This window comes from Rissa tridactyla, chromosome Z (genome assembly GCF_028500815.1).
Source record: "Rissa tridactyla isolate bRisTri1 chromosome Z, bRisTri1.patW.cur.20221130, whole genome shotgun sequence".
Taxonomy (NCBI): Eukaryota; Metazoa; Chordata; class Aves; order Charadriiformes; family Laridae; genus Rissa; species Rissa tridactyla.
The window spans coordinates 12,082,669-12,107,789 of record NC_071497.1 but is presented as its reverse complement, the minus strand read 5'-3'; the positions used below and the strand labels follow the sequence as shown (position 1 = coordinate 12,107,789).

General features: G+C 39.9%; 1 protein-coding gene across 1 annotated transcript in view; it reads right to left on the bottom strand.

Moving 5' to 3' along the window:
* SHOC1 (shortage in chiasmata 1) overlaps nucleotides 1–3,909 on the bottom strand; it is a 56,887-nt gene extending 52,978 nt beyond the window's left edge. Inside the window, exons 1-3 of the mRNA XM_054185689.1 lie at nucleotides 3,891–3,909; nucleotides 2,746–2,887; nucleotides 1,654–1,810 (exon numbers count right to left, since the gene is read on the bottom strand). Coding sequence (XP_054041664.1) covers nucleotides 1,654–1,810; nucleotides 2,746–2,887; nucleotides 3,891–3,909 — 318 coding nt within the window. The remainder of the gene's footprint in view (nucleotides 1–1,653; nucleotides 1,811–2,745; nucleotides 2,888–3,890) is intronic.
* Nucleotides 3,910–25,121: the final 21,212 nt, after the last annotated feature.

Here is a 25,121-nt window from a genome sequence, read left to right as displayed (position 1 = left end):
ACAGATCACAGACACTTGATTTTTATCCAAAAGAACTGGGCTTCTGGTTTTCTTTTGGGTTTTTGGTTTGGTTTTTTTTTAGCTTGGCCTCTTGCTGTTTGTTTCACTGAGAACCTTTCAAACCATTAACTGAATGTTAAGCAATACAAATTACCTCCCTGTAGCACTAATTTTTAGAAATAAAATGATTCAATTAATTTTTATGGATTTTAAATTATTTAGATAGAATTTAAAGATAGCAGTTCAGCTTTCTAACCTATTAACTTTTCACTGTCTCATGTATTTATGAGGGGACCTTTTTTATATCCTTCAGTTTTACAAGGGAAAAGGTGACTGTATAGCCTAGCTGTGAGGAAGAGGTCCTGCTGGAACACCAGGTCTCTAAATTAGTTGATGCTTATGATGGGAACCAGGAGTGAGATGAAAATGATACTTGGGACAGAGATATGGTATGAGTGCGAAACAGGCTATACTATTGCTTAGGTATGCATAAGGTAAGAGAATACTTGTTCTTAATTAAAATTAGGTAGGAGAGTCAAGGCTAAAGTAAAATAATTATATTCAAAAAGTGTATGATGTAAATTAAATATAACCAACGTGAACTGTAGGGCCTAAGGGAAACTTGTGACAGAAGGCTATCTTCATATACATAACAGTAGGTATCAGTAACATGATAATAGGCTAAAATTGCCACGGCAACAGTGTTGGAAATACCAAATTTAGGTATGGATGTAACAGAATTGGGACGAGTGAGGAAAAAGTAATTAGAGGCTGGTTCCTTACTTGAGAGGAGTCTATGCATAAAAAAGGAAGAGCAGCAGAGGTAAAGAGGTAGTTTCAGGAAAAGAAACGAAACGGAATAAGGTATAAAATCAGATGAAGAATGAAGTTTAGGGGAACCTTCTGATGGAAGGAGTGTGGTTAGAGACAGGGGTGAACCCAACCTCTGGATCAAAAACACTGGGAATGCTGAGGAAAACCCTTTGGACAACCTACTGGACTGTCCATCAGGTGTATGTCCAACAGACTTGGTGTGTGAGGGTGGAGGAAGAAGGGATGCGTTTGTAAGGAGGGACAGATTTGTACTTTAAGTGCAGGAGGACACGGAATAGAACTGCAACTTAATAGTATTGGTATGTATCACATTTAGATTTCTTTTTATCAATATAACCATGCATTCATACAAATAGCAAGCAACAGAATTGCAACTATTACTCACAGTGATATAATTGTGAATTAATACAGCTAATAGCAGTGAATTGGTTAGTAGCCACTTAAGGTACTACTAGTTTCTTAAGGGTGTGTTACTTAATCAGTAAACATCAGAACCATCTCAATCAGGTGTGTTTGAAGTTGCTAATATAAAATGGGCAGTGTGACTTAAAAATACTACTCTGTGAGGATTCAAGAAAATTGAAGCATACCTAAATATCTTTTTTTAAGGAGAAACAATAACACTGCAGAATGACATGATCCTGTTTCATTCTCCAAGGACTCTACAGAGAACACCACTTTAAGTGAAATACGCAGTTATCAGTTATTTCTGCCGGCATGAAATGTTTTTAAATTCGCGGTTTTCAAAATCGGTGGTGGACCGGCAGTGGCCAACTGGCGACATATGACGGAAAGAGAGAGCAGTAAAAACAAAGTTACCTGTTGCCAAGCGCCACTGGTCCTCAGCCGCCGCCGCCTTCCCCTCAGGGCGACCGCCCCGCCCTCCGCCCGCGCGGGAAGGGCACCCCGCGCCTCTGATTGGCTGCCGCCCCTCTCGTCCTCGGCGGCCGCGGCCGGCGGCGGCTTCCCGCCCTTTCTGACCCCAATGGCCGCCCCTCGCCCCCCTCAGATCCCGCAGCCGAGGAGGGAACCGCCTTCGTCTGGGTGTGAGCCCCGTCCCCGGGCTCTGAGGGTCCCCTGGCAGATATTTTACCTCAGGGAAAGGGATATTTACTCGGAGCTGCCGCAGGGGGGCCCGCGGAAGGTCTCTTGAAACTGACCGGAGGTGCTGCGTTATTCTGAAATACTGCATTCTTTCCTTTACCGCGCCGAGGGCTTAGAATAGCCGCCAGTCTCTGTACAAAAGAAAAATTGTCAGGAGGAGCAGATAGGAAAACTTACGTGACCCTCAAAGCAGAGCTGAAAGTATTTTTAAAGCCGTAAATGCAATTAAGTAACTAAATTTCATCTTCTGTCCACCGGTAGCAGCTTGTATGGGAGAAGAAGCTAAAGAAAGAGATAAGTTTAGTTTTTAAAGTGATTGTATCTGCTGACCTGCTGTCTGTTACCTTGGGAACAGAAATTGAATGAGGCCAGAATTTAATATCCAGAAATGCTTCCGCTTCATATGCTTAGCAAGTGTATGAAATGTCAGTTTCTACAAATAGCTGTCAATTTCGGGAAAAAGGCTTCCCCCCTCCCCAGCTTTTAATTGGGTGCATAAATTGCTCCCACAGCCCTCAGGCTGCTGTCTGTTCAACAAATTGCGGTGTTTCTCAGCAGGTGGTTCAGCATCAAATTTCTGCTGTGGTCAAGCTTGAACGAATCCCTGTACTGACAGAAATTGCAAGACTAGTTGTGAGAATGCTCCCTCTTCTCCTCTGCCAGACTTTACGCACATCTTAGCTACAGCTAGGCTCCCAGTGCAGTTCTGCTTGCTGGAATGGCACCTTCTTCACTGTGATCGGCACCACAATGCCATTATATTGGATGTCCTTACCTCTTCCTTTTACCTTAGAAGTGGATACCTACAGAATATGCATCAGAAGTGCGTAAATCTTTGGTAATGCTGCAGCAGGTGCATTCAGCCTGGTGCTGCCATAGTCTTGGGAGTCTGGAAAATGTTCTCCTCCAAGAACTCCTTGGAGGTTGAGTCCCAGATGAGGATGGATTTCTGCGGGGAAAACAAAAGTTACGTTTTTCACTCTGGTTTTAAGAGCTCCATTAGCTTTTGTGTACCCGAGCGAGTGAAAAAAGTTAAGTAAAAACACATGGACAGATGCTGTGTTTACCACTACAAAGTACTACTATTTTTTTTTTTAAACTGAGAAAATGGGTTTAGCCCAGCATTAGCATAGAGTTTTTTCCAAGCACAGGCATATTGCAGATGTTTCCCAGACAGTTGTTCCTATGAAAAGGGCAAATGCCAATACTTCATCGTTATCTCAGTATTTTAAAAAGTATTTCTATTCTGCTTTATAAGAAGTAGAAGACAAATTGTTGGGCCAAGTAGGCATTATACACAAAACACAGGAACTTCCAATTAAAGTATTTCACAAGCACTCCTCTCACAGTTGAAATAGAGAGAAATGCAAGTTTTTACCCGAAACCAGGAAACAAAATAAGAAACAAAATAACAGTATATGATGGATAATTGAATAGGATGTCACAGCAGAGAAATGCACCTCAATAGCAATGCCTTTGGAGTACCTGGAAAAGGTAAAAGCAATGAATGACAACCACTAGAGAATATCAAGCACCTTATGCAGCTACTCCAAGAAACAATGCAGTGACACATACTCTGATTAAGGGGATAGAGATTACCTATGAAGATTGTCCTATGAAGATTACGGTATCTCTAGTTTTTCTTCATCATATTGAAGTTTAATAGGGTACACATCCTGCAGAAGAAAATGTGCGGAATTCATAGTTACCTCCATCAGTCTTTTCCTCAGATATACCTGTAGATCTGGATGTCTGTATGTACAACTTTAAAACAGGTGCATGGGGATTGTTTGTATGGCTGATAAAAAGTGGTAAGTGGTATATATCAGGTATAGTACTGCTCTTATTAAGATCATGAATGGAAGAAGCAAAGCCTTCCTCTATGCAAGATGGCAGTGGGGGCTATGTGAAATCCTAGTGGTAGCTTTGGTACTCACAGAACAAGCACATACTTTCCTCGTAAGACTGCATGCTGCATCTTAGTTGGATTTCTTGTGAGTGAAGCTGAGAACGTTACAGATAAGAATAACATGAATGCCCATTAGCAGTGTCTATCAGGGTAAGGAGTGTAGGGAGAGGTGAGATGAAATTCAGCAGCTGCATGCGGTTCTTGTCTTTTACAGTGGGGCTGCTCTTTAGAATTGCAAAAATGATGATGCTCTGTAGAATTGCCAGGGTTTTAGGCTGGACCAGTGCTATGGAATCTACTGCTGTGCTCTTTCCTCAACTTTCATAAAATTTATCACTGAACTCCAGAAAGGCTTTTTGAGAATATATTGGAGGGTTGAGCACAAGATTACTATGAATATAGTCATAATCTTGACTACACCTCATTGTTCTCTACAAAATAATCTATTATGAGCTGGATCACAGCTGATCAGATTCAGCTTAACTGTGCATAAATGGCACCAGTTCATGTTAACTGAGAATTTGGTCCTGTGTCTTTTTTGTGTCTCTTTTTTTTTCCTCATTTCATTTTCTGTTAGTCACAGAAATCAGAACTGAGTGTAAAATACTATTAAGGCAAGAAGGCAATAAAGATGTAGAGAAATATTTATTATTTGGAGAAAAGAAGTATTTTGCTTCACTTTTGCTTTGACATCAGAAGAGATTGAAAATGTGTGAAGTTGTCAATTTTTTTTTTTCTAGAGGAATCTATTCATTTTGTTGCAGAGGGTTTATCTCCTTGCTAACACATAACGGAGTTATGACTGTTGTTTTCTTGGTATGTGTATTCCTCAAGTGCAATTTATTCAAAACTTCCACAGAAACTTAAACAGTATAAATATTATTTTGAGTGTTACTCATCGGGAATTTTTATAAGCCAGCTTAAATGAACAAAACAAGTGTTCATTCCACAAGAGTAGAATCTGAAGAAGGCAAAATGAACTAAGGCATCCAGAAAAACAAGACAGAGAGAAAAAGATTAGCTACACAATATAAATACTTAAATGTACCAAAGTCGTTAATTTGGGAGTATACCTTTCCATGATGTCTTTTAATGAAGTCGCTGCTTTGAATCACTACTGCACTGTAACATGTAATTGCATGGGAAATGAATGTTGAAAGAGATGTACATTTCTGCCTCAGCCACTGGTGAAAGGATGGCAAATTCAGTGAAAGGTGCAGTAGTTGCTGAGAGAAAAGTAAGGGGGACTGGAACACACCTACAAAGTGGTCATATGTTTGTACTTCACCTGTGATGCTCAGATACTGAAATGAGAAGAGTTCTAAGAATCTGAACACAATACATTGCTCTTTTATTTGGCTGGTTGTAGAGGCTACTGGTGAACTACCCTTCTTAGCCTTCCAGGTGGCTGCTTAGAGGCTAGAATAAGATGCCTTAGCTCTGTTAGGTGGAAATGGCAGCTTTGCTTTATATTTATTTAATACATAGTTTGTTAATGATGAGGAAAGCAATAGAGGATCATAGGATATTTTAATTTGGAAGGCACCTCAGGAGGCCTCGAGATCAACCTCCTGCTTGAAGCAGGGTCAGACATCAGATCAGATGAGATTGCTCAGCGCTTTGTCCAGTTAGGTTTTGGAAATTTCCAAGGTAGAGGCAGCATAACCTCTCTGTGTCCCACCTCCACTGCGTGGCTGTCTTTGTGGGGGAAAACCTCTTCCTCGTTTCCAGTCTGAACCTCTTTTCTTTGAGCCTATGCCCACTGTTGCTACGCAGTGAGCTGCTTGCCCCTGCTCAGCTTGCTGCCTGACAGCATCCAGGGCTTTTACCTCAGAGGTGCTCCTCGGTCCTGCTGGCCCCGGTCGGTATCACTGCTGAGCTTCTGCTTTTCCAGGGCTGTGCTTTTTTCCTGGCTGAGTGTCACGGCGTCGATGCTAGCTCCTTCTTCCTATCTGTCCAGGCTCCCCTGGATAACAGCCCAGCCCTTGTGCGTATTGACTAGTCCCCATAATTTGGTGCCATCTGCATACTTCGTGAAATTGCACTCCCTTGACTTGTCTAGGTCACCAATAGCGATTTCAAACAGGACAGGTCCCAGGATACATCCTTGGGGTACCCAACTTTTACGTGCCTCCAGCTTGCATACGGCCCATTAACCAGCACACTCTGAGCCTGACCATCCAACCAATTTTTTAGATATCTATCTTTTCATCCATTCAAACCACAGATTTCCTTTTCAAAGTCTAAATACAGACTGTTGTTTTTTTTGTTTTTTTTTTTTTTTTTCTTTTTGCAACAGAGAAGCTTCAGCATTTATTTATGCCAAATTCTTTTTGGTGTTTTATAAGAATGGGGCAAACAAAATCATTATTTGTTTTTCATTGAAAGCTAAAAAGGGCTATCAAATAAGCATGTGGAGTTGTGAAGCTGAATAGTTGACTAACATTTCCTCTTGACTTAGGAAACTTTTAAAACAACTTGTTCCTAAACATCATTCCCATCATCGTGTCCTCAACAAAGATGTTAAATAATACTGTTCCCAACGTGGACCTTTGAGGGACATCACTCATCACTGGTGTCCACCTGGACGTTGGGCCGTTGACCGCAACCCTTCAAGTGCAACCATCCAGCTAATTCTTTATCTATGAAGTGGTCCACTCATCAAATCTGTGTCTCTCGATTTTAGAGACCAGGATGTTGTGCTGGCATACTATCAATGCTTTGCACAAGTCCAGGTAGATGACATCAGTTGCTCTTCCCTTATCTACCAACACTGTAACCCCATTGTAGAAGGCCACCAGATTTGTCAGGCATGATTTTCCCTTTGTGAAGCCATGTTGGCTGTCACCAGTCACCTCTCTTTTTTCCCTATGCCTTAGCATAGTTTCCAAGAAGATCTGCTCCATGATCTTTGCTGGGCACAGAGGTGAGACTGACCAGTCTGTAATTCCCTGGGTCTTTTTAGAAATGGGGATTATGCTTCCTCTTTTCCAGTCACTGGGAACTTCACCAGACTGTCACGACTTTTCAGATACGATGGATAGTGGCTTAGTAACTTCATCTGCCACTTCCCTTGGGACCCTTGAATACATCTCATCAATCACACAGACTTGTGTACATTCAGGTTCTTTAGAAGGTCTTGAACCTGATCTCCTCCTATGGTGGGCAGTAAGTACTTAATTCTCCCAGCCCTTGCATCTGGATTCTGTGAATTAGGTGGTGCAGGTCTTGTTGGTAGAACCATTATATCTTTTGTAAATATGGTTATATAAATACAATCAGTTGTGCCAGTTACAGAACAGCATATGCTGTTCATATAACATATGCTATATGAACAGCATCTGAGAAAAATCTTGCTTATACATACATGCCTATCTAGCAGAAGAAAAAAAATGCAGAAAAATCACTAATATGAAGGAACACGCAGCTTTTAAAAATATCTCTGTGGTGGTCTAATTGCCTTATATCCTACTTAGAACTGTCTCTGTAAAGTATACAACTAAATCCTTAATGAGCTGTCTGTTTCGTTGTGAATGAGGTAATTACATTAATTGCAAGGTAAAATACTCTTCTGCGGAGGAGGAGGAATGAAGGACAGCAGGGAGAATCCATCTTACAGTCATTACAAAGTAGCCTGTGTTACGGTGTCTTGAAAGTGTCGAGAATCACAGGTAAGCATGCATTTCAGAATGAAAACTGCTCTTAGAGGCTAATCCTTATGTCCTGTTGCTTCTCTCACACTCACGTTGCATACTCCCATTGAAGTCAGTGGAAAGAATTCTTTCTTATCAGTAGGATGAAAAAGAGGGTTGTACCATCTGACCTCTGATTGTGTGAGCAGACCCTGTTCGTAGTCTCACTACCTTCTTATTGTACAAAACATTGTATGAGTAAGGCTTTATTTCTGTCATAAATGCACTTAATCTGGGTGTGACTCCATTACTAGACTATTAAGAGAGAAAATGCTGCTAATGTGTACTCAGTTCCAGTTAAAGAAACCTGACTTCATCACAAGTGAGTGTCTTAATGCAAAGTCATTCACATTTTTAATACATGAATATGACATTAAAGTTGCTTTTACAGCTTTATTTCCAATAAGTCCAGTGAAATCAATGTTTCTGCTGGATTTTAAATGTGGAGGAGTGGAAAGCCTTTTGATTCTTCGTAATTTCATGGAATTAGCAGAAACAACTTGGAGCAGATATGTTAATGGCAACCTGTGGTAGTCTTCTTTCAAATGCTGTAGTGAATCTGCATCAGAAAAGAAGTTATTTCTGGATCTTTTGGGTTGATTCTCTGAAAAATAGAATAAAACAGCAGAAGTTACTAGTTATAAAGTAGACATGCAGAGTAGAGTAAAGCATTGAAATGATTGAGCTAATCCGTTTTGATCATGAGTTAAATCAGCTATCAGGTAAACATGTTTTAAATAAACTAAATCATGTTGAGTTATGCAGGTGGCCAGCCCTGACCTGTGGTATATGAACAAGCCAGAACATGAGAAACTACAGATCCTTACAGATAGGAAGAGGTGAATAATATTTATGTAGCTGGCTGGCCTTCACCAGTGAATACAGCAACAAGATGTCAACATAAAAAAATGACAGAAATGAGAAACACTGTACTTATAAAAAAAAACAAAACAAAACAAAAAATGGAGTTCAGTGGGGCAAGACTAGCAGGTGGTAAATGCAAAGCATTAAATGAGGGAATATTTGGAGCTCTCTTCCAAACATTGATAAGGCCAGACAACAGTGGTCACTTCATCTCTTCCTCTCCTATCAATTTAGTATTTTTTTCAAATTTTATGTAATCTTTTTTTAAAGAAAATCTTTATTAGCTTGTATTTTTTTTCCTAATTTATTTTCAAATAAATGCAGTCAGTCCATGACACTTGATATTTTTTTCCAGTGAAAAACATTTATAGGGGTATTTATTAAACTAAATAGCTTCAAATGGTCTTGCTTGGATTCTTTATTTTGATCTGTTTTATTTTGTTTGCAAATGGTAGGTGACGCTTTTTAAAATGTGTGACTCAAATTTTTCTTGTTGTCTCAAGGTCTGTTTCAGTAGAAACTGAAATTCAATAAATTATAAAAATTTTTCTGTCTTTTTTCTTATGCAGAACTGTATTTGCCATTTGAAGTGAACTTGTTAACATAAAGGAGTTATTTGTGAATTGAAGTGATTGTTTCTAATTACTAATTCCTTCAACGTACCTGATACCTGAACTGGTAATATTCACATCTAATTTCTAATCATAACTTGTAATAGGAAAAAGGAATTCCTGCTCTCTAAGCTCCTTAATTTTGTAGGAATTGCTCACTCCTCTGTGGTAACTGAAGATACTGGGAAGAAGAAAACTTTCAATATAGAGGCTCCTGATGGCCAGAGCCATCTTTGCATTTCACTGCATTTCATTGCAAGTCTTTACCAAGTAACTCACACTCATTCACTTGTTGTACCTTGACAGGAAGCGTGTGCCTAATTTTACTTAAATTAAACTATATTAATATTAAATTTGGATCTTTATGTAGCCATTATGATACATTACATCTTAATAAAATAGGGTTTTTTTTGAAAGAAAATGCATTAGATAAAATCTACATCAAAAAAAGCAAATTGATTCTACCTATGTTGTTAGCTACTTAAATGGTCAAAGTGGTAAAGCCATGCTAGCTTACCAGTCTTTGTTTTGTAAATGTGAATCTAACTGTGTGGATGTATTAATTCAGCTGTAGCTGTGATGTGCTTTACATTACACCATATTATTTGGCCATCATTTTTATAAGAAAAAGGGGACATTTTATTGATGTCTAGCATATACCCCAACTGTCATTAAAAATCTGAATGATTTCTTTCAAATTTAAATTCTTTAAGAAACAAACCTACAAATACAGGATATGGGGGAAGAATACAGGAAAATAAAACTTAAGACCCTTTCACTGCATCACTGTGATTTATGAATACCATTTCCTTGAATACTTTTTACAGTCATTGATTTACATCTGATCTGCTGCAGTTAAAGGTAACTGCGTGGAAAAAGCTGTCCAGAGGATAAATATGACTCTTTAAGCACTTGTCTGGCTGACCTTTGATTAAGATTTTTAGAAGAAACAAAGATGCATTGTCTTCCTTCTGCAACTAAATCCTGTAGCTGACGTCATCTGTTACTGGTATTAAATATGTATGTTTAGCTGATAATGGCTAACTCTCTCAGACTGACATAGCCTGAAATAGGGAAAATTGTCTCTCACAGCTCTTTAGCTCAGCATGCAGAAGGAATCCTACCCAGCTCAGGGTTTGAAGACTTTTCAGTGATCTGCTTTTATAATTGACTTCTCTGGAAAGATATCTCAGTCCTGATATTTTTGCTTAAATGCAAAACCATAATAAATCTTTTGGTCTCTCGGTAAGAAGATATTGGCAACAGCAGCTAACCTTGAAGTCCTGATCTCAGCAAGACTACTTGGATCGATAAAAGTTTTTCCCAACTACAAGCAAAAGCCTATCAATGTCCATGCTGAAGCAGCATTCTTGAAGCCGATGTGATTTTTCTTAGCAATCCCAATGAAAGGGATTTTGGCTTCTTCTCTATCATTTAGTAAATCTATATTTCTGTCTCTACTGCAAGATATTTCTCTTAGAAAAATAGTGTTTTGGTATTCTGAAATCTGCTGCAATTTTTGCCTTTTTTGAGCTTATTTCAGCCATTGCTTGGATAGTGTCCGCTGTTGGTAAGCCCAGTGCTGCCGCATATACTAAGTTCTGACAGTCAAAAGATTATGCTAAAATGCCTGTTTAAGATATCAGACTTGGAGTCAACTGTCAGTCAGAGATTAGGGCAGCATCAAATAAAGCTGACACACTTCCTGTGCCAGTGACTTATTTTGCAATATTGAGCTTTTGAACTTTCAGTCACAGTAGTCCTGCTATTTAATGCATGATTCTGAGGAAGGTTTGTTGTTGATATATCTAACAGAAAATGAAAAAGAAAATAAAAATTATCCATGATATATGTTACAGATGCACTAAAAGTTTACAGATGTATCTATAAGCACCAGATGGTGAATGAATCTAAATGTTGCTATCCAAACATCTCTTGTTAAAAGTGCTAGGATTCAGATAAAATCAACTGATGCAGTCATTGCAGCACAAAAAAAAGTCTGTCTATCCAGAACAATGCAACCCTCTGGAAGTTGATCAGGAATGGCTTTTCAAGAGCCTTCAACACCTCTGAAGATTGACTAATGCTCTTCCATGCCACTTCATAGGCATGCTATCTTTCAATAACGTGTTATTCAGCTGACATTACTTCCCTCCTGATCATACATAGTTCATTTCCATGGCTTTCTTTGTTATTTACAGAAGTACAGGCACTTAATAATGTTAGAGGAACATGCCATGCATCATGTCATGGTAGCCAAAGTTTCAAGCAGATGCTTTACTTTTCTTTTTTACTTGAGGTGTATTTACAATTAAGTTAAAAGAAGAAGATAAAACAAGGAATGATCTGTCCCTTTTCACAGAATGCATACTGTACAATCCATGGGAACCAGGTTGTTCTCTCTTATTCTAAGATCTATTGTCATATGTCTATATGTTAGCTTGCATGTTTATGGTATTCCCCTTTCAAGAACAAGGAGGAGAGGCATGAAGAGGGTTGATCTTACTAAGTAATTACTGGATCATTTGTATTTTAGAGCTAGCAAGGCTCATTCTATTCAATGTAAAGGCTTAAAGAATGATCCAATGTGACTGGAGAACACGTTGAAGTAGGTGGCCTGGTTTGTACAAAACAATAATCTCATTTCACTAATGAAGAAGTATTTGGCTCTAGGAAACCACCTTTGTAACCTACTGCCCAAACAAAAAGAACAGTGATTTGTAAAATGTAATCGCCTTACTGCTAGAGAGACATTATTATAAAATTGTGCTTAACTGGGGTAGAGTTTAACTGGTAAACAAGAACTGTGAAGTCTTTGGGTTTTTACAGTCTCAGATGCTCTAGTTCCATCAGCTATATAATGCACCTCTAAAATTGATGCCTCAGTATGAAGAAATATGGTTTGATGAGATTATGTTTATCCCACGAGTAATCATATTATCTATTTTATAATTTGCTATGTTAAATTGGTCTTTGTTTTGCAACACTGCTCACACCTACAGTATTATTTCAGTGTTTACTTTGAATCAGATAATATCAGGGTTGGTCTTACCATGTTTTATATCATTTTAGTCAATAAGAGACTGCCTTTTTTCAGAACATCTCAACCAGAATTGCCAAATTTCATCATAATGGTGATAATAATAACTTTTACATCAAGGTAAAATTCCTGCTTATTGGCAGTAAGTCATGTGACACTGGCAAACAATTTCATGAAGGACAGAAAGACAAAAATTCCACTTTCAAACACAACAGCTTTTCTCTTTTGCAGAGAAAAGCAAAGATATTAAAGATATCTGGTAGTAAGTAACACTGTGCCACCTCAAGTGAGAACAAATGCCAAATAATTTTTCTTTTACTTGTGAATCAGAATAATGAGAAAAGCAATGAAACTTTATACTCATTTTAATTTTGGAAAAAAACGTAACCAGAAAATATTGCTTAGTCTAGAAATGATAAAGGGATGAAAATAAAACAACTTGATGAACGAGGGCATGCAGTTAATATCTAGTTAGAGTTCATGAAAAATGAAGAAACTTGTGGCCATATATATTCATCACCAAGATATGTATAAAAATGCACATCCAAGTAAAGCAAATCCTGCAGTGCTTGCGGAAGACGTTTTGTGAAAGGCTGCTGTGGATGTAATTGTGCTCCACTAGGGGCTGTCATTGTCACACATCCAGGTAAACAGCTTCCACTTGAAAAAGCAAAGGGTAGGCAGAAAAAACCCAAAAGCCAGAAAAATGAAGGGCTTCAGCTCTCCAGGTATTTCCCCAGCAAAGGATCTTCCTATCGGCCTAAAGAATCAGCTCCTCTGCCAGAACAGAGGAAGCTCAAAAGGGGAATTGGCTTTAGTGATAGACCCCGAAATAAAAAGTGCAATACTTTCATGGAATTTTGAGGTATTTCTTTGCTGTTTGATTTACTTGCTTCCAAAGGAAAAAGAAATGGAAGCTAGTGACAACTAAATTACTATGCTGCCACAGAAACATTGTGAACGTAAACATTTTTGTTTAACTCTGAATAATAAACACTTTTGTTTTACTTTGAATACTGCAAATTATCATGCCAACTTCTTTGAAAAACCATGTATGTAGGGTATGTGGCTGTTCACATATAACACTAATGTTTTTTGCATTGTTTAACACACCCTTTTTGTTGAGGAGGAAGTATCATGTAATATTTTTACATAATTTTTTTTGTGTGAAAAATACTTCTTTCACACGGCTCAACTAAGCCCTGAAAGAAGTTCAAATAATTGAGTCGTACCATTCTAATATTAAGAATGTTTTTTGAAGTACATTTGCAAACCTCATCTTATGCTAAACAAAGCAAGCATCAGAGTGACAGTGGAAGATGACTGCAGTCCTGCGCCATTTGCATGGTGGAGGAGACCCATTTAAAAGTGACCCTATGAAGATATGCTAGCCCCAGACATCCCTGGAGACACATAAAATCTTTAGGAAGATGAGAGAAGAGTTTTTATTCCATTGATTTTCATTGAGATTGGAGTTTTATTATGGTTCATTTTACAAATGGGACTAAGTCATTCTGTGGCATGATAATGAACTATTACAGCATGTCACAGGTACACTAGCTGTAGAAACTTGGTGAAAGCGTAAAGCACTTCCTTGGAGAACACTTACATTTTGGCTAACTGAGACTTAGTCTTTGAGCGTGGTTTCAGTGAAAACCACACGACAAAACAGCTGGATTTCTTTCAGTGTTTCTCAGTGAACTCATAGGGGAGGGACAGATTAAACTTTTAAAAATTGCAGATAAGGATGGTTATTGATGAAATATTTCTGTTTGTTGACTAGTCTAACTAATGAAAGACTAAACAAGACATAATCAACATCTTCGGTGATGCCTGTCTCAAGGTTCAATATGACCTTATAAACTGACATTCTCTCTCTCCCTAAGACTAATTTTGATTTCATAGGCTTTTAATGCATCTCCTGTCTTTTGAGTTGTGTTAACTGTGATAGATATCTTTATGCTCTGCCTTCACTGCTCTTGTTTCCATCCAAGTTTAATGTCATTCTCCTGACATATAGCTATAGTACTTACTAAGTGTATTATCAATTTTAATCTTAGAACTGAAGGGCAATTCTGAAGTGTATGTTGTTACCGTAAAGACATTGGTGTGAAAATTGTAGTTGTTTTGCAGGTTCCTTATGATGGCTCATGGGCCACTAGTTTCTCTTCAGATTTACGGAGCTGGCATGGGTACGGTTCTTTATGTGACAGCTTGAAAGGGTACTGTAAACCTTAGAAAAGGAAGGCATTGCGTATATTTTATCCGTTTTATATGAAGACATAGAAAAGGATGCATATAGTCTTAGAAAAGAGCCTTAATTTACAGGTTTGTTTTCTTTTGGGACTCCACAGGCACCCAAAATAGGAGCATTCCTACACTGGAGACGCTGCAGAAGCCTCAGTATCTCAGGCAGGCAGTATGAGCATTGTCAGCCCGGTTGTTCTAAATTTTGTCTAGGCTCTTACCTTTCATGTTGAGAGAGGATTTTCACTATAGAACTCCTCTTCTAGTCATCCGGTTCAAAACTATGAGCAAGAGAGGGAGAAAAAATTCAAACCAGCAGTTTAGAAGGACCCAATACAGTACTATCTTCTTTTTAAGTGCACAAATTTAATTCTAAAATCTGGAGTTCTTGCAGCTGTATCCCAGCCAAATAATCAGTTGCCATAAAACTTTCTTTAGAATTGCTTGCTACTGTCCCAAACAGCTTGTGTGTTAGGTTATGCTGAGACTAATACAGCAGATCCTTTAGCTGATCTTCCCCTTCTGTGCAGTTTGAAGGTCTGATAGAAAACAAGATTTCAGTCAGTGAGAATCATAGCCAGGTTGAAGTATTCACTGCTAAGAGAGCAATTACAATGGCAATTCTTTCCATTCACATTTCTTTGTTTGTCACAGACAGAAATTTCCAGCATGGTAAGGGGTAGTCTTAATTATGATACCTTTCATTCCAGTTTCTGAAGCATACCAACACCTTGTGTGTTTTCAGTGGCCTGAATAAAGATGTGGTGTAGTCATTGTTGCTAAGTTTTCTACTGAATAGTTCTCTTCAGAACAGGTTTATGACTGGGTAAAACTGCTCTACCATCTTGAGCAGCCAACCTCAGGTGCCTTGGCAGTTGGGTATGGAGAAGCTAAGTGCTTCAGCACTGGCCACAATATTAATTGCTGATGTGGTCAGGTTTTTTCATAAGCACCAAATAACAAATTTTGAATAATATAGCTGACAAGATCATTTGTTAAATCAAATAATTTTTGATGTATTTATAGACTGGGGTAGCAAATAGGATGCTAAGGCAAATCTGTGAGGCTCATGCAAGTTATCAACTCTTGCATTCTAATGTAAAAGCTTAGTAAAAATCTCTTTGCTTGTTTTACATATGACACTTTTATACTTGTGAGGCTTACATATAGGTTTAAATATGAAGATCTTTTCTAACTCAACATTTTTGCACATAAAATGAAGAATAACTGTGTAATAAAGACATAGTAATATGATTTGCATCTCTAAACATCTAGACCACCTAATGTTTAGTATTTTGTCACAATAGCACTTCAGTTATACCTGGCAAGCTACCTTCACCAGGACAGAAAACTAACAGAAACAAGGAAATCCTGACAGTAGTAGGAAGCATTGTACCTCATGAAGTGAAGTTTGCATAAGTCTCCTGAACAGGGAGAATACCTTGGTATAGCCTGCACTAAGTGGCTCGAATGATAGAGATGTGCACTACATCATAGAAAAGAGAGACTAATTTTTTCCCTGCAGGAAGTAGAGGAAGATATTTCTGGTGCTAGGGTGAAAAGAAGCACAGGTGTATCTAGATAGTGCCTGAAATTACAGGCTTTTGTAATGATGGTTGAGCAGTTTCCCTTGATAGACGGGGTTGTCAGAGACTTTTGAAAGTTCTTCTGGATGCTTCCTTCTCACAGTCAGACTCAACATGTTTCGGTCAGAGTTGAAATGAAGCCAAGTGGCTGACATTCTGCAGCATGTTGGGTTTCACAGGTAATAGCACCATCCAGCTCCAAAGACTTGGAAGTCAGATAACTGCCAGCTTCACAACAAGGCTGTCGTTCAGATATCATCTCAGAAGTTTGTACTGTGGTTAGGAATGGCTTACAACTGGGAGAGCAGGGGGACTAGTTTGAGCGTTGAGTAATCCCATTTCTGCTGGAAGGATGACCTGGTGTTGTCTGTCAAGCCTTTCAGACAATAATGAGAAAAAACCACAGAACAAGAATGCTGTTTCCCTCTGGCAAAGGAGTCAGCAGTCCCCTGTGATCATTAGGGCCTTGAACAAACACAGCAAAGCTGTAAGGAAATGAGGGAAGCAGTTGGCTCAGGAGGATATGATGTCCTGAAAACTCACTTCCAAAGAAAAGAGCAGTCAAAAGTTTGGAAACACTAATGCTCTTGACAAACAGAGGCAGGGGGAGGCTGGGTGCAGGCTTTGAAATTTGAGTGGACATTGTGTACTGAGAGCCTTCTTTGGTTGTGTGACCACATCTAGTGCTATCCATCTGGCTAGAAAAAATATTCAAAAGATCTCCCTGTGGTCAGTGCAGACTTCGAACCTGATCTTCTGTGGCTTCACCTGTTCCTAGCTGGAGAGTCTGAGGAAGGAAGCACCTGCCATGTGAAATCCTTTGTACATGGGGTAAGTGTCCCAGTCCATTCTGCAGTGGGAAGCGAGCAGGGAGTGACATCATGAACTCAGGAGGACTAACAGCTGGTGGTGAATTCCTTTTTTATAGGCTTAACTGAACACTTCTAGAATGATACGGTGTTGACAGCTTCTTGGACATTATAATCCAAAACAAATGCAGCTTTTTGCAAGGCTTGTGACTTAATACATCAGATAACACACTAATGGTATTTGGAGTGCACTCAGGAACTGTGATGTCTGGTATAGCAAAGGATCCCTAAAGAATAGGTCCTGCAAGATATGATTTCTATGGAGCTATAGTAAGTAGAGCTCTGCAATGAAATGCTTCAAGGCTTTACAGTAGCAGTGCTGGCTCCGAGGAGAGCTCGGTTCTTCTAACTAGATGGAAGGATTGACGTTATGGTCAGGATCAGAACATACCTGAGCTCAGGAGATGTCAATGTCAAGCCGTCTACCTTAGGACTGTGCTGATGCTATTTCTGCTGCATTTGGATAACTATCCCTTGAACAGCTGGTGGTGGTGAAAGGCAGTGTTGCGGTCAGAAAGCCACACTAGTAAGTAAGTCAGAAAGCCATACGCCAGTAGTGACAGACTATTCCTCTTCCCTTCACCTTCCACCTTTCATTAGGTGTTTCCACACCAGTCAGGTATCATCTGTTTATTCTCTCCTCAGAAGCATTGAATATTGATAACTGCTGGAGGAGGCGTTAGAGGCTGGGTGTAATAGTGGTTTAATCTAGGAAGCTACATCTCATGTTTCAAAATATCTGTGAGTCTCCAGGCATTTTTACTTTAACTTTCTTCAGACTTCAGTTAGTCATATGTTTGGTTTCATGTTCCACACCTGATGGAGAACAGAGGGAGGCTTTGTTTTGGATTGACATTAAAGTGCCGTAGAAGATTAACTACTGAAAAGCCACCCACCATTGTTTACTGAAGTGTAGTATCACTGAAACTGTAAATGTCACTGAGTAAAATATTTGCCAAATTGTGATCTTTAGCAAATCTCTGTAAACACCAGTGACTTCTCTTTATGTTGGTTTGTAAAATCTGATGACAAGGGTTTGGGTTTTTTTAAGAAAAAAGAAAGAAACTAACATACAGGAAATAGATTCTATAGGTACTTCATAGTGATGATAGACTGATTTGAGGAAAAGGTCCAGTTCTTCTGACATGAAGAACTGTTGGTGTTACTATTGTTAGCCACAAGCTTTTATTTACACACAGTGTCTAATGTACTCTGAGGGACTGACAATTTTGAGGATGTTATTTGCTAAAGAGCAGGAGGTAAAACTAAAACCATGCGGTGTGCTTTATTTTATCTGTTAAGTGCTGTCTTCTCACTTCTGATGCCAATTCTTATCACTGGCTGCAAGCCTGACCTTGAGTAAATTATTTCACCACTAAGTACTTTCAGGATCATGGATCAGAAGTGTCATGATAGTTGCAAAATGTTATTAAGTCAGGTTTCTGCTTATGGCTGTATTCAAGCAAATTATTTGGTATACTGAGACCTTCCAAGGGTATTTACCATTCTGTGCTAAAACTCTCCCTTCCTGTCTTGGCTGCAGTACATAGGGGCGATTTTTTATACTGCAGAAATTAATTAAAGTGATGTTGCCTGGCTTCCTGCTGAAACATTACACTTAATGTTAAGTAGTGGTGACATGGAAAAGAGAGAAATGACAGCTTGTGCAAATTCATAGGGTTGTCAATATAGTTGAAACAGCTTATGCACAGAATCTGTCCCAATAGGCTCTAATCATCCTGTACTCTACGTGACTTGTGAAAAAGGTGGAAGAAACACAGCTTTGAAAACTGTAGCAGTTGCAAAAAGTTCACTGTGGCAACAGTTGTGTGAGGTTTACTAAAGAGAGAGTGGGAATTCTGAGATGAACGAGTTTGAGGATCACCAGGATATTCTTCTCCAGTGAAATCACAATATTCGTGTTGTACCACTACCCATAGACAGGAGAAGGTTGTGCATTTTGTCAAGTGTCCCCAGTACCACTGGGTTGTGCTTGCTGGTCTAAGGCCTGCTTAGACTACAAAGACTAACATTGCCAGCTTTTTTTCCCCAAAAAGGCCTAAAAAGCCAAGCCCACAAAGGAGTGAGTTTAAAAATCAAACACCCTTTCCCTAACCTCAAGATCAGAAAGCTACCAAGGCTGGACCCTCACAGCATGCCAAGTAATCCCATTCTGACATCCAGTTCCTACTATCCATCCATTTTCATGTGTCATATTTAGTTTTCCTGCAATGCCACGCAGCAATGGTAAATCAGAAAATTAGTAAGTTATTTGAATGAGAAGGCTTCTTATACTGCATGATTTATTATGTACAGACATAAGAATGATACAGTCATGCAAGAAGAGCTTTGCATAACACAGGTTACGTTACACCTCCAGAGTGTAATTTTGTGTTCCGTCAGTACTGCCAGGAGTTACAAGACTTTGCCACGTTTGTCTTCTGCAATGTTGATATGTCATGTCATGCTCTTGGTGTTTCACTCACAGAATCTGTCACAAGTTTTGACGTTGTCAGAATTCCCATATAACCAATATGACATTGGTTATAGCTCTTGTATGACTTTGGAAAATTAAGGGAAGGCTTTCATGACGTGTGTTGCGTGGTCTAAGAAGAAGCCCAGCTGAAGTTTCAGTCCAGTTCACTCTCCCTACCAGCTGCTGAGTAGGGTGACAACAGCAGAGAATTACTATTGGAGAGAACTCTTGAATAACAAAAGCATAAAAATCAATGTCTATACAGAGAATCAAATCTAACAGTGCTTAATTTGTATTTTCATAAATTAAGCAGAGAAAAGCAAGGAAAAACACCATGTAGAGATGTTTCTGATATGTTCACATGCCTTATGAGTTTATATAATATGAATTAAAGAAAAAAGAACAAGTTTTTGATACTTTGATTGAAAGGAAAATGAAAAGATTTCAAGCTGTGTAAGCTGCATCCCATGCCTGTGTCCTGTTTTGTAATGCAGTATTTGTGGAGGCTGTAGTGTTCTTTTTAGGAATGAGACCCTCAGTTGTGGAAGCTGAGAAGCTTGGTTATTGATTAACACCAGACTCAGCCAAGGAAATTTCCTGTTAGTATGTGCCATGAACTGAAATTAATGAGCAATGCTTTAGTTTCAAACAGAGTTTTAAAAAGCATTTTGTTTATTTTTCTTTTGGTTTAACTTCATTTACACTATAATAATTGACTACTTAACTTTTACTTGAAGCAAAAAGTCATATTAATTTTTTTTTCTTAAAACTTGTCCTGTAAGAAGGCAGGTATTAAAGTGAGATGACAGGCTCTTTCTGTTCTTTTGGGGTGGATTGGTACACCCTTGAAATATGCATCATGCAAAATCTGTTTTGGGATGTTCAACACTTTCCTAAAAGCTCCAAGGGCAAGGTTAAGGCAACAAAGTAATCCCCTTTAGGAAGTTTTTGGCAAGCAGCCAGAAGCAGAGAAGGAACTCACAGCCCTAAGATTACTTGAAATTCGTGGCAGCTATGTTTTCCCCAAGATTTAAACACTTTGACACAATTACACTCTCCCCCTTTATATTAATTTGCAGATGATAACTTACATAAGTATGCTTTGTATATTAACATACTATATACCATTTGCATGCCCTCCTGGTTGTTTTTTTTTTTTTTTCATTCTTAACTAAAATTTATTTACAGGCAAAAAAATAGTTTTGTCCAGGCAGCACAGAGTCTTTGTTTCTGCTGGGAAAAATCAAACCAGCAAAGACTTTCTTCAGTATGACAGTCATTCTCTGTGGGTTGTTATGTCTGTGACTGCAACTGATGTTAGAGACACTAAAATCACAGAAGGCAAAGATAAAAATCACTCTTAAAAATAAGTCAGCTAGTCCGTTCCCTGATCTTCATGTGATATTTCATTGTGTTTTGTCCAGTCTTACACTAATCAAGCAATTTGTCTTTTTTTCCTAAGAAAGATGAACATCCTCACTGTGACTGATACTTACTATGGTAGTTAGGAGATACCAGTGCGAATCAGGGCACCATTATGCTGCACTGGGCACATACGCTTAATAAGAGAGTGCGCCTTGGCTTCAAATGTGCTTATAGGCAAATCAGGTTTTTCTTAGTCCAACTCAGTATTATATAGTGAAGTATTTACACAGTAGGATCTGTTTGGAAGAGAGAAACATTTTTAATATTACAAAACTCTTCGTGTTGCTGACTCAGCTCCTAGTGATTTATGCTGTACACTCACCTTTCACCTAATTTTAACATCTGTAGAACAGTCTTGAGATCCTGTGTCTTGAGATGGCACTTTTACATGGCTGGAAGATTTATCACAATGCAGGATGAAGACAAGCCAACTGGTTTCTTGCCTTGGCCTGCCAAAAGCTACTCCCACTCAGTGCTTAGCTATGTGAAGCTTGGTGGCAAGGAGCTCCACCTCTGATTTTGTGACTAGTTCTGCATTATTTTATTATTGTCACTTAAATGAACAGATAAAGGAAAGAACCCATCCTGAAGAGCCTGCAGTTTAGGTCGGATGTGTTCTAAAAAGGTGCCACTATACAAGGAAATGGAAATCAGAGGGAGGATTACTAGTGAAAGGTAATAGGCTTCTTGCTTACTTGTGTGCATATATTAAGCCTATTAGTATTTTTAATAGAATACTGTTTGCGTGGATACAGATTGTCTCTCTATTTCATGGTGAATGGCACTGCAATCCATGAGCAATCCCACTGAAAACTTTTGATCGGGAGTTAGCAGGACTTGGGCTAGTCTTGGGTATATGCCCAGCAGGGAGCTGCTTTGATATTGAGGAGTCATCGTCTCAATCAGGAAAAGATTTGGTTTAGACAATGTGACAGACAACACAGAGAAATAAAAAGTAATCCGTGAATCTGAAATCCCCATCTATGAAATCCGCATCTGTGATATTAAAGCCTGCATAATACATCTTTGAAAGAACACTCACCACAAGAAATGGCCAGAACAGTCAGAATGCTAAGCAGAACACCACAGGAATCAGTATCAAGAACTCTAAGGCTGAGGGGCCTTTTTCTGACATTGCAGCAGAGTTAAATCTCTACCAACCAATAACGAGGAGGAAATACAGCCAAATGCCTCCCAATGACAGCTCTATCACAACAAATCCGTAGGAGTAATTCCGGTTGTGAATCCACACAACACAGTACATCGGCAAAGACAACCACAGGGAGTGAAAAGTCTTATAGGAATTTTTGGGCTCAAGGATATTTTTGTTTTTCACACAGAGGTTTTAGACTGTTCAACATAAAAGAATTCACAGTCATTCAGGCTGGAAATGACCTTGGGAGAACACTAGCCTAATCTCCTGCCCAAAGTAGGGTCATCCCAGGATATGGTCTGATCTGGGGTTTTTGTCTAGTTGGGGTTCAAGAACATACAATGACAGAGATGGCACAATCTCTCTGTGAAACCTGTTCCACTGCTTGGCTGTTCCTGTGAGGAAAAATTTGTTCCTTATCTACAGCCCGAACGTCTTCAGTTTCAGCTTACGACTGTTAATTCTCACCCTTCTTCCAAGCACCACCGTGAAAAGCCTGTCCCTCCTCTCTCCATCTGCTCCCCATAGGTGTTGGGGTGCTATTAGAATCATAGAATCATAGAATGGTTGGAGTTGGAAGGGACCTGAAAGATCATCTAGTTCCAACCCCGTGCCATAGGCACGGACACCTCCCACTAGACGAGGCTGCTCAAAGCCCCATCCAGCCTGGCCTGGAACACTTCCAGGGACGGGGCCTCCACACCTTCTCTGGGCAACCTGTTCCAGTGTCTCACCACCCTGACAGGAAAGAATTTCTTCCTAATATTTAATCTAAATCTCCCCTCTTTCATTTTAAAACCGTTACCCCTGATCCTATCGCTCCACTTCCTGATCAAGAGTCCCTCCCCATCCTTCCTGTAGGCCCCCTTTAGGTACTGGAAGGCTGCTAGAAGGTCTCCCCAGAGCCTTCTCTTCTCCCGGCCGAACAACCCCAACTCTCTCAGCCTGTCTCCATAGCAGAGGTGCTGCAGCCCTCTGATCATCTTTGTGGCCCTCCTCTGGGCCCGTTCCAACAGGTCCATGTCCTTCCTGTGCTGAGGACTCCAAAGCTGGACACAGTACTCCAGGTGGGGTCTCAGGAGAGTAGAGTAGAGGAGCAGAATCACCTCCCTTGACCTGCTGGCCACTCTTCTTTTGATGCAGCCCAGGATGTGGTTGGCTTTCTGGGCTGCGAGTGCACATCGCTGGCTCATGTTGAGCTTCTCATGAACCAACACCCCAAGTCCTTCTCCTCAGGGCTGCTCTCAATCCATTCTCCACCCAGCCTGTATTTGTGCCTGGGATTGCCATGACCCAGGTGCAGGACCTTGCAGTTGGCCTGGTGCACACGGGCACATCTCTGAAGCCTGTCCAGGTCCCTCTGGATGGCATCCCTTCCCTCCAGATGGCGCCACACAGCTTGGTGTCATCGGCAAACTTGCTGAGGGTGCACTCAATCCCACTGTCTGTGTCACCAACAAAGACGTTAAACAGCACTGGTTCCAGTACTGACCCCTGAGGAACGCCACTCATCACTGGTTTTCTCTTGGACATCGAACTGTTCACCACAACCCTTTGAGTGCTGCTTTCCAGCCAGTTCCTTATCCACTGAGTGGTCCATCCATAAAATCCGTGCCTTTCCAATTTAGAGACCAGGATGTCATATGGGACAGTGTGAAACGCTCTGCATAAGTCCAGGTAAATGACATCTCCCCTTATCTACCAATGTTGTAACACCATTGGAGAAGGTCACCAGATTTGTCAGGCATGACTTGCTCCTGGTGAAGCCCTGTTGGCTGTCACCAATCACGTTCTTATTTTCCATGTGCCTTAGCAGAGTTTCCAGGAGGATCTGCTATTACAGAGTGTGTTGGCACACTGTGTTACACCTATGAGAGGAAGTCATCAGCTGTATGGCCTGTGTTTACTGTCAGCATACCTAAAGTAGTCAGTTAAGTTCTGTCACAAACTGTACAAATATACCATGGCTATGGCTATGCAGAGTATTTCCTCAGGTCCTTGCTGTCAAAGGACTATAAACAGTACCTATAAAGATGAAGGATTGCAGAAGTCACTGTGAAAAACAGATGACTGGATTTGGGCTTAGCCCTTTCTTCATTGAATCATTTCCTCCACTGATGTAGGAGAGCAAAGTTGGAAGGGAAGAGGACAGGACTCAACCTTCCTTCTAAGACTGGGCTGCAAAGGGCATTTGTCTTGCTGTTGCAGCACATGCACTCTGCAGCCTCAGACCCCTTTGGGGACTGGTCAGCCATCAGCAGGGCTTGTCGTGTGGTGTCGTTCTGGGGTGGTAGAATGGTCCCACCGAGCCAAGACAGCTGGAGGTTAATGGCCTGGGAAATTCAGAGGGTAAAACTGGCTCACTGTCTTAACACCTGCAAGGACTGTAATCCCAGCTGCTGCTCTAGTGAGCAGCACACAAAAGGAGACTCAGCCTGGCTGGCTGTGAGAACACACACGCATGCAGCTGTATGGGGCAGCTGTTTTCTACATGTTACTAAATCCTGGGAATATCTTAGAAACTGTGGCAACCCATAACAAGCTTTGTAGCACACAACTGTGTTTTAAGATGGTGAAGATTATTTCATAACTAATTCATAAATAACATGAAAGCTTGTTAGGTATTCTGGGATTTTCCTTCCTAGGAAATTTTGGACCCATTGTATTAGTTCTTTATTATTATATATCATATAAATTTATTATATATATTATTAGTTATCATATGTCTATATAGGGATCTGTGTCTGTTTTATATGCATTACATTAAAAGCAAAATAATTTGCAAAGTCTCATTGATACCTAAACCTAAAAAAAGATGCACTCCACAGGATTTCTTTCTGTTTTCTCCTATGGGTTTCTCTAACTGAATGTCTTGAATATCTTTTGCAGCTCTGAAGCTGAGAAGGTGGGCTTTGTGCATGGAAGTTTAATGCCATGAGAAAAAAGCTTCTCTCACAGACTTGGAGGCCACCATAGGTATGCCCTTTTTATCTTCACAATAGGTGAGAATCTAATGGAGAACCCACCATCACCAACCGGCACTCCTTCCTTCCTCTGTTCTCACCATGCAGTGAAGCCACACTGACCTTGTAAGAGAATTGCTTAGATGATGTACGCCCAGATGATCCAACAAATTATTTATCATCCAGCTGCAAAAGAAGTATAAAACCAGCTGGTCCTTCCAGTCAAGCTCTAGAAAAAAACATCCCAGATTTTAAGTCTGCTGATGAGGTTGACAGATCATTTGAGCATCCAAGAATAGACATCTTGGCATCACTCCTGCCCCATGTTCTCAACCATCTGATGTCTCA